Source organism: Haliotis cracherodii, unplaced genomic scaffold (assembly GCF_022045235.1).
Source record: "Haliotis cracherodii isolate W230 unplaced genomic scaffold, xgHalCrac1.p SCAF_12, whole genome shotgun sequence".
In the NCBI taxonomy this organism is placed as follows: domain Eukaryota; kingdom Metazoa; phylum Mollusca; class Gastropoda; order Lepetellida; family Haliotidae; genus Haliotis; species Haliotis cracherodii.
The window spans coordinates 6,510,432-6,519,987 of NW_027266267.1; the positions used below are offsets into that span (position 1 = coordinate 6,510,432).

The 9,556-nt window shown below is 46.8% G+C and overlaps 1 protein-coding gene across 1 annotated transcript; it reads right to left on the minus strand.

The window, feature by feature from the left end:
* Positions 1-149: 149 nt before the first annotated feature.
* Positions 150-9,225, minus strand: LOC139457479 (macrophage migration inhibitory factor homolog). Its single transcript, XM_071238863.1, has 3 exons — positions 8,949-9,225; positions 1,708-1,880; positions 150-557 (listed from the first exon to the last, which is right to left on the minus strand). Exons 1-3 carry the CDS (start codon positions 9,054-9,056, stop codon positions 473-475), a joined length of 366 nt encoding a protein of 121 aa, XP_071094964.1. The 5' UTR covers positions 9,057-9,225; the 3' UTR covers positions 150-472.
* Positions 9,226-9,556: the final 331 nt, after the last annotated feature.

Genomic DNA, 9,556 nt, shown 5'->3' on the forward strand with positions numbered 1-9,556 from the left:
GATGGTTACCTTTAAATTGTAGAGTGATGTGGTAATGAGATAATAGTCACGTGTCTTGGTCACGTGTTACTTTCGTTCGTCCAGCATTTTGGTACGGTTGATGATTTCCTTTAAGGTTTCGCGATGTGGTAATGAGATGAAAGTCATGCTATGATTTTGTAGAGATGCTTTATTCACATATTTACAGAAAACCCATGAAGATCCGGGTAGAGACTAGATCTGCAGCAAGCCATGCTTGTCGCAAGAGGCGACTAACGGGTTCGGGTGGTCAGGCTCGCTGACGTGGTTGATGCATGTCATCGTATCCCAAATGCGTAGATCGATGCTCATGATGTCATTCACTAGATTGTCTGGTCCAGACTGGATCATTTACAGACCGCCGACATATAGCTGGCATGGACTATTGCTGAGTGCGGCGTTTAACAACAAACAAACACATAACAAATTTACAGAGTCTACGAGGCAGGCACGTTTAGGAGCCGACGATGTTGAGATGATGCTGCTGGCTGCTGTAGGAGGAGAGGTGAGCTTCGACAGGGATCAGGCGGATGAGGATTCTGTAAGACGAGGGGGTAGAGAGGGGATGATAAAAATAGAAAATAACCTCAAACCTCTTTAGCTCACCTGAACTTACTCGTATGCTGTTATTCAGGTGAGCTAAACTGCATATCAAATGACATTATTTTTTCAAAAATAATTGAGTAATAGGCAAACATTACTTTTTCAATATGGCTGCCTAGGCGACCATGATTAGAATTGGATCAGAATTGTCTAAATTTTAAACCCATCATCATTTCAGACGTCGAAAACGAAAATGTTTACCACACTTTTGCGGGACAACGAGCTATACACCAACAAAGTATACATCCTGCCACTGTAATTTAAGAGTGAGAGTGTATGACACTCTGAGCAACATTATAAGAACAATTGTCGAGGAACAAAGAAAAACCAATTGGCTTTTTATATAAAAACTCCGAAGATTTGTTATCGACGTTTTCTGAGTGATATATTACACATCAAAATTGAGACAGAAGACACGAGCGTGAAAGTTGTGTTACTATCAAATAGACCCGTGAAGATCCAGGTAGGGAATAGGTCTTCAGTTACCCATGCTTGTCGTAAGAGCCGACTAACGGGATCGGTGGTCAAGCTCGCTGACTTGGTTGATGCATGTCATCGCATCTCATTTGCCTAGATCGATGTTCATGATGTCAGTCACTTGATTGTCTGGTCCAGACTTGATTATTTACAGACCGCTGTCATATAGCTGGAATATTGCTGAGTGCGGCGTTAAACAACAAACAAATACATACTATCCAATATTACACATTCTGAGACACTGTCCTTTCGCGCCTAAAGCATTTAGATTACATTCCAATGACACTTGTCTGAAATGCGGTTGACAACGGCGGTTGGTTTTCAAACATCTTCCCGAGGCAAGGGAGTTAATTGACTATAAAAGACCAGTTGGAAACAGGACATTTACGGTCAGTTAACTCCCTTGCCTGGGGAAACTGGACTTTTACAGTCAGTTAACTCCCTTGCCTGGGGAAACTGGACTTTTACAGTCAGTTAACTCCCTTGCCTGGGGAAACTGGACTTTTACAGTCAGTTAACTCCCTGGGCTCGGTAAGATGTTTTTCCAACCATTGCAACAATCTGTCAGAGACCATTCACCGTCGTATGGCTTCTGATTCTGTACATTACCTGTTTGTGGGCACCTGTAGCTTGGAGTGCAGAAAGTTCTCCAGCTGGGACAGCACTTCCACACACTTGGCGGGGGACAGCTTGGCTGACGTTTCCAGGGTCGCAAACACGCATGGGTGGAAGTTCCCGCCCATCGTCATATTCTCCTCCGAACACACTCGCACCACAACAACCTGGCCAATCAGGAAATGCAGTCAGAATCAGGAGCCGCAGTTATTGAGTTAGTGATTGTTTGTTTGTTTGTTTTGTAACGCCGCACTCAGCAATATTCCAGCTATATGACGGCGGTCTGTAAATAATCGAGTCTGGACCAGACAATCCAGTGATTGGCATCATGAGCATCGATCCACGCAATTGGGAAACGATGACATGCATCAACCAAGTCAGCGAGCTTGACCACCAGATCCCGTTAGTCGACTCTGAGGACAAGCATAGTCGCCTTTTACGGAAAGCATGGGTTGCTGAAGACCTATTCTACCCCGGATCTTCACGGATGTTATGGGTGTGTGAGATGGGTGTGTGAGATGAGTGTGTGAGATGGGTGTGTGAGATGAGTGTGTGAGATGAGTGTGTGAGATGGGTGTGTGAGATGGGTGTGTGAGATGGGTGTGTGAGATGGGTGTGTGAGATGAGTGTGTGAGATGAGTGTGTGAGATGAGTGTGTGAGATGGTGTGTGAGATGAGTGTGTGAGATGAGTGTGTGAGATGGGTGTGTGAGATGAGTGTGTGAGATGAGTGTGTGAGATGAGTGTGTGAGATGGGTGTGTGAGATGGGTGTGTGAGATGAGTGTGTGAGATGAGTGTGTGAGATGAGTGTGTGAGATGAGTGTGTGAGATGGGTGTGTGAGATGAGTGTGTGAGATGAGTGTGTGAGATGGGTGTGTGAGATGGGTGTGTGAGATGGGTGTGTGAGACGGATGTGTGAGATGAGTGTGTGAGATGAGTGTGTGAGATGAGTGTGTGAGATGAGTGTGTGAGATGGGTGTGTGAGATGAGTGTGTGAGATGAGTGTGTGAGATGGGTGTGTGAGATGGTGTGTGAGATGAGTGTGTGAGATGAGTGTGTGAGATGAGTGTGTGAGATGGGTGTGTGAGATGGGTGTGTGAGATGAGTGTGTGAGATGGGTGTGTGAGATGGGTGTGTGAGATGGGTGTGTGAGATGAGTGTGTGAGATGGTGTGAGAGATGAGTGTGTGAGATGGGTGTGTGAGATGAGTGTGTGAGACGGATGTGTGAGATGAGTGTGTGAGATGAGTGTGTGAGATGGTGTGTGAGATGAGTGTGTGAGATGAGTGTGTGAGATGGGTGTGTGAGATGGGTGTGTGAGATGGGTGTGTGAGATGGGTGTGTGAGATGGGTGTGTGAGATGGGTGTGTGAGATGGGTGTGTGAGATGAGTGTGTGAGATGAGTGTGTGAGATGAGTGTGTGAGATGAGTGTGTGAGATGGGTGTGTGAGATGAGTGTGTGAGATGAGTGTGTGAGATGGGCGTGTGAGATGAGTGTGTGAGATGAGTGTGTGAGATGAGTGTGTGAGATGGTGTGAGAGATGAGTGTGTGAGATGGGTGTGTGAGATGAGTGTGTGAGACGGATGTGTGAGATGAGTGTGTGAGATGAGTGTGTGAGATGAGTGAGATGGGTGTGTGAGATGAGTGTGTGAGATGGTGTGTGAGATGGTGTGTGAGATGAGTGTGTGAGACGGATGTGTGAGATGAGTGTGTGAGATGAGTGTGTGAGATGGTGTGTGAGATGAGTGTGTGAGATGAGTGTGTGAGATGAGTGTGTGAGATGAGTGTGTGAGACGGATGTGTGAGATGAGTGTGTGAGATGAGTGTGTGAGATGAGTGTGTGAGATGGGTGTGTGAGATGGGTGTGTGAGATGAGTGTGTGAGATGGGTGTGTGAGATGGTGTGTGAGACGGATGTGTGAGATGAGTGTGTGAGATGAGTGTGTGAGATGGGTGTGTGAGATGGTGTGTGAGATGGTGTGTGAGATGAGTGTGTGAGACGGATGTGTGAGATGAGTGTGTGAGATGGTGTGTGAGATGGTGTGTGAGATGAGTGTGTGAGACGGATGTGTGAGATGAGTGTGTGAGATGAGTGTGTGAGATGGTGTGTGAGATGAGTGTGTGAGATGAGTGTGTGAGACGGATGTGTGAGATGAGTGTGTGAGATGAGTGTGTGAGATGAGTGTGTGAGATGGGTGTGTGAGATGGGTGTGTGAGATGAGTGTGTGAGATGAGTGTGTGAGATGAGTGTGTGAGATGGGTGTGTGAGATGGTGTGTGAGATGAGTGTGTGAGATGAGTGTGTGAGATGAGTGTGTGAGATGAGTGTGTGAGATGGGTGTGTGAGATGAGTGTGTGAGATGGGTGTGTGAGATGAGTGTGTGAGATGGGTGTGTGAGATGAGTGTGTGAGATGAGTGTGTGAGATGAGTGTGTGAGATGGGTGTGTGAGATGAGTGTGTGAGATGGGTGTGTGAGATGAGTGTGTGAGATGAGTGTGTGAGATGGGTGTGTGAGATGAGTGTGTGAGATGGGTGTGTGAGATGGGTGTGTGAGATGAGTGTGTGAGATGAGTGTGTGAGATGGTGTGAGAGATGAGTGTGTGAGATGGGTGTGTGAGATGAGTGTGTGAGATGGGTGTGTGAGATGAGTGTGTGAGACGGATGTGTGAGATGGGTGTGTGAGATGAGTGTGTGAGACGGATGTGTGAGATGAGTGTGTGAGGTGAGATGGGTGTGTGTGATGGTGTGTGAGATGAGTGTGTGAGATGGGTGTGTGAGATGGTGTGAGAGATGAGTGTGTGAGATGGGTGTGTGAGATGAGTGTGTGAGATGGGTGTGTGAGATGAGTGTGTGAGACGGATGTGTGAGATGGGTGTGTGAGATGAGTGTGTGAGACGGATGTGTGAGATGAGTTTGTGAGGTGAGATGGGTGTGTGTGATGGTGTGTGAGATGAGTGTGTGAGATGAGTGTGTGAGATGGTGTGAGAGATGAGTGTGTGAGATGAGTGTGTGAGATGGGTGTGTGTGATGGTGTGTGAGATGAGTGTGTGAGATGAGTGTGTGAGATGGGTGTGTGAGATGAGTGTGTGAGATGGGTGTGTGAGATGAGTGTGTGAGACGGATGTGTGAGATGGGTGTGTGAGATGAGTGTGTGAGACGGATGTGTGAGATGAGTGTGTGAGGTGAGATGGGTGTGTGATGGTGTGTGAGATGAGTGTGTGAGATGAGTGTGTGAGATGAGTGTGTGAGATGAGTGTGTGAGATGGGCGTGTGAGATGAGTGTGTGAGATGGGCGTGTGAGATGAGTGTGTGAGATGAGTGTGTGAGATGAGTGTGTGAGATGGTGTGTGAGATGAGTGTGTGAGATGGTGTGAGAGATGAGTGTGTGAGATGGGTGTGTGAGATGAGTGTGTGAGACGGATGTGTGAGATGAGTGTGTGAGATGAGTGTGTGAGATGAGTGTGTGAGATGGTGTGTGAGATGAGTGTGTGAGATGAGTGTGTGAGATGGGTGTGTGAGATGAGTGTGTGAGATGAGTGTGTGAGATGAGTGTGTGAGATGGTGTGTGAGATGAGTGTGTGAGATGAGTGTGTGAGATGAGTGTGTGAGATGAGTGTGTGAGATGAGTGTGTGAGATGGTGTGTGAGATAGGTGTGTGAGATGAGTGTGTGAGATGAGTGTGTGAGATGGTGTGTGAGATGAGTGTGTGAGATGAGTGTGTGAGATGAGTGTGTGAGATGAGTGTGTGAGATGAGTGTGTGAGATGGGTGTGTGAGATGATTGTGTGAGATGAGTGTGTGAGATGAGTGTGTGAGATGGTGTGTGAGATGGGTGTGTGAGATGAGTGTGTGAGATGAGTGTGTGAGATGGGCGTGTGAGATGAGTGTGTAAGATGAGTGTGTGAGATGGTGTGTGAGATGAGTGTGTGAGATGGTGTGTGAGATGGGTGTGTGAGATGAGTGTGTGAGATGAGTGTGTGAGATGGGCGTGTGAGATGAGTGTGTGAGATGGGTGTGTGAGATGAGTGTGTGAGATGAGTGTGTGAGACGGATGTGTGAGATGAGTGTGTGAGACGGATGTGTGAGATGAGTGTGTGAGATGAGTGTGTGAGATGGGTTTGTGAGACGGATGTGTGAGATGAGTGTGTGAGACGGATGTGTGAGATGAGTGTGTGAGATGAGTGTGTGAGATGGGTGTGTGAGATGATGTGTGAGATGAGTGTGTGAGACGGATGTGTGAGATGAGTGTGTGAGACGGATGTGTGAGATGAGTGTGTGAGATGAGTGTGTGAGACGAGTGTGTGAGATGAGTGTGTGAGACGGATGTGTGAGATGAGTGTGTGAGATGAGTGTGTGAGATGAGTGTGTGAGATGGTGTGTGAGATGAGTGTGTGAGACGGATGTGTGAGATGAGTGTGTGAGATGGGCGTGTGAGATGGTGTGTGAGATAGGTGTGTGAGATGAGTGTGTGAGATGAGTGTGTGAGATGGGCGTGTGAGATGAGTGTGTGAGATGGGTGTGTGAGATGAGTGTGTGAGATGGGCGTGTGAGATGAGTGTGTGAGATGAGTGTGAGATGGGTGTGTGAGATGGTGTGTGAGATGAGTGTGTGAGATGGTGTGTGAGATGGGTGTGTGAGATGAGTGTGTGAGATGAGTGTGTGAGATGGGTGTGTGAGATGAGTGTGTGAGATGGGTGTGTGAGATGGGTGTGTGAGATGGGCGTGTGAGATGAGTGTGTGAGATGAGTGTGTGAGATGGTGTGTGAGATGGTGTGTGAGATGAGTGTGTGAGATGAGTGTGAGATGAGTGTGTGAGATGAGTGTGTGAGATGAGTGTGTGAGATGGTGTGTGAGATGAGTGTGTGAGATGAGTGTGTGAGATGGGTGTGTAAGATGAGTGTGTGAGATGGGTGTGTGAGATGAGTGTGTGAGATGGTGTGTGAGATGAGTGTGTGAGATGAGTGTGTGAGATGAGTGTGAGATGAGTGTGAGAGATGAGTGTGTGAGATGAGTGTGTGAGATGGTGTGTGAGATGAGTGTGTGAGATGAGTGTGTGAGATGGGTGTGTAAGATGAGTGTGTGAGATGGGTGTGTGAGATGAGTGTGTGAGATGGGTGTGTGAGATGAGTGTGTGAGATGAGTGTGTGAGACGGATGTGTGAGATGAGTGTGTGAGACGGATGTGTGAGATGAGTGTGTGAGATGAGTGTGTGAGATGGGTTTGTGAGACGGATGTGTGAGATGAGTGTGTGAGACGGATGTGTGAGATGAGTGTGTGAGATGAGTGTGTGAGATGTGTGTGTGAGATGGGTGTGTGAGATGAGTGTGTGAGATGGGTGTGTGAGATGAGTGTGTGAGATGAGTGTGTGAGACGGATGTGTGAGATGAGTGTGTGAGACGGATGTGTGAGATGAGTGTGTGAGATGAGTGTGTGAGACGAGTGTGTGAGATGAGTGTGTGAGACGGATGTGTGAGATGAGTGTGTGAGATGGGTGTGTGAGATGAGTGTGTGAGATGAGTGTGTGAGATGAGTGTGTGAGATGAGTGTGTGAGATGGGTGTGTGAGATGGGTGTGTGAGATGAGTGTGTGAGATGAGTGTGAGATGGGTGTGTGAGATGAGTGTGTGAGATGAGTGTGTGAGATGGGTGTGTGAGATGAGTGTGTGAGATGAGTGTGTGAGATGAGTGTGTGAGATGAGTGTGTGAGACGGATGTGTGAGATGGGTGTGTGAGATGAGTGTGTGAGACGGATGTGTGAGATGAGTGTGTGAGATGGGTGTGTGAGACGGATGTGTGAGATGGGTGTGTAAGATGAGTGTGTGAGATGAGTGTGTGAGATGAGTGTGTGAGATGAGTGTGTGAGACGGATGTGTGAGATGGGTGTGTGAGATGAGTGTGTGAGACGGATGTGTGAGATGAGTGTGTGAGATGGGTGTGTGAGACGGATGTGTGAGATGGGTGTGTAAGATGAGTGTGTGAGATGAGTGTGTGAGATGAGTGTGTGAGATGGTGTGTGAGATGAGTGTGTGAGATGGGTGTGTGAGATGAGTGTGTGAGATGGGTGTGTGAGATGGTGTGTGAGATGGGTGTGTGAGATGGGTGTGTGAGATGGTGTGTGAGATGAGTGTGTGAGATGAGTGTGTGAGATGAGTGTGTGAGACGGATGTGTGAGATGGGTGTGTGAGATGAGTGTGTGAGACGGATGTGTGAGATGAGTGTGTGAGATGGGTGTGTGAGACGGATGTGTGAGATGGGTGTGTAAGATGAGTGTGTGAGATGAGTGTGTGAGATGAGTGTGTGAGATGGTGTGTGAGATGAGTGTGTGAGATGGGTGTGTGAGATGAGTGTGTGAGATGGGTGTGTGAGATGGTGTGTGAGATGGGTGTGTGAGATGAGTGTGTGAGATGAGTGTGTGAGATGAGTGTGTGAGATGAGTGTGTGAGATGAGTGTGTGAGATGAGTGTGTGAGACGGATGTGTGAGATGAGTGTGTGAGATGAGTGTGTGAGATGGGTGTGTGAGATGGGTGTGTGAGACGGATGTGTGAGATGGGTGTGTGAGATGGGTGTATGAGATGGGTGTGTGAGATGAGATGTGAGATGGTGTGTGAGACGGATGTGTTAGATGGGTTTAACCAGCTAATCAGAGTTACAGTTAAATCGGGGCGTGTCACTTCATGTGAGTTACTTTTTTTTCTTTTGTAAGAACATAAAGTCAGAGGAACGAGAAAACAGTTTGTTTTAAATTCTCTAGCTTCATAACTGTATTGAACAAAACATTATGGATTCTTTAGCATGAATACCACTTGCCTGGATTAGTGAGTGGTATGGAAAGAATTTGTAATTTTGTTTTCATAAACATGAATCATGTTCGGTGTTTATAAACTTGAAACTTTTTTGAACTTGAATTTAATGTTTTGGCCCGTTTCTTATTTGTAGTATCGGGGGATTCGTAAACTAAGCAAATAAAATAAAACGCCTGATAGAGTTTAGCATCTCCGGACTATACGCGTGACATACAGTAAACTACGTTTATAACGAACACGCTTATAACGAACATACCGATATATAACGAACTTATTTTAGTCCCACCCTTTTGTTGTGTATATACATATATATATATATATATGCTGTATATATGCTTATACCGAACTACGGTTATTACGAACTATAATTAGTGGTCCCTTTGAGTTCGTTATAACCGTAGTTTACTGTATTTATACACAAATGATATTCTCACCTCTCTGCTCGCCTCTACCCCCTTTTGGACGAGGCTCGTCAGGGCACCCTGGAATTCCCTGGGGACGTGAGCCAGGGGCTTGTTCGTGTACACGGTAGCGATAGACATGGCTCTTGACAGCAAAGATGTGACGAGGCAATTCCCGGTCAGTGATATCCAAATTATCCCGAAGATCCACGAAAGCGGTCTACAGACAGTAGCAGAAGCACGTTATAACACTCGTAGCAGCTGACTATTTAGTGACTTCAAGTCTCCGGTTGTTTATCAGATATGTTAGCGCTGCGTCCGGTTGTGCTATTTATAGCTCAACGCGGATGTGTGACGTCACGTGGGTTTTCCTGGTAAGCCGGACTTATTCCGAGGAACGCTGCGTTGTCGGAAAGTCGGTCCGTGCTGACACATCGCCCAACTCCCAAGGTGTGGTGCGGTCACGTGACAAATGTTTATCAACATGTTTTCGTTTTCATTGCTTGAAATTATATAGCTTTGTGTGTTATTTCAAAGTACATCATACAGTTTTCGGCGAATGGATAGCAAATGTGGCCACAGGTTTTGTACAAATACGTAGGTAGAAACTAACAGTTTTATCAACTAGTCCCGATATTAAA

What these genes read in the sequence shown, in the direction of transcription:
- LOC139457479 (XM_071238863.1), bottom strand. Translation starts at nt 9,056, where the DNA reads ATGTCTATCGCTACCGTGTACACGAACAAGCCCCTGGCTCACGTCCCC. An exon ending in GGGTAGAGGCGAGCAGAGAG is followed by an intron (nt 1,881 to 8,948) that starts GTGAGAATATCA and finishes CTGATTGGCCAG; the next exon opens with GTTGTTGTGGTGCGAGTGTG. An exon ending in CTACAGGTGCCCACAAACAG is followed by an intron (nt 558 to 1,707) that starts GTAATGTACAGA and finishes CTCGTCTTACAG; the next exon opens with AATCCTCATCCGCCTGATCC.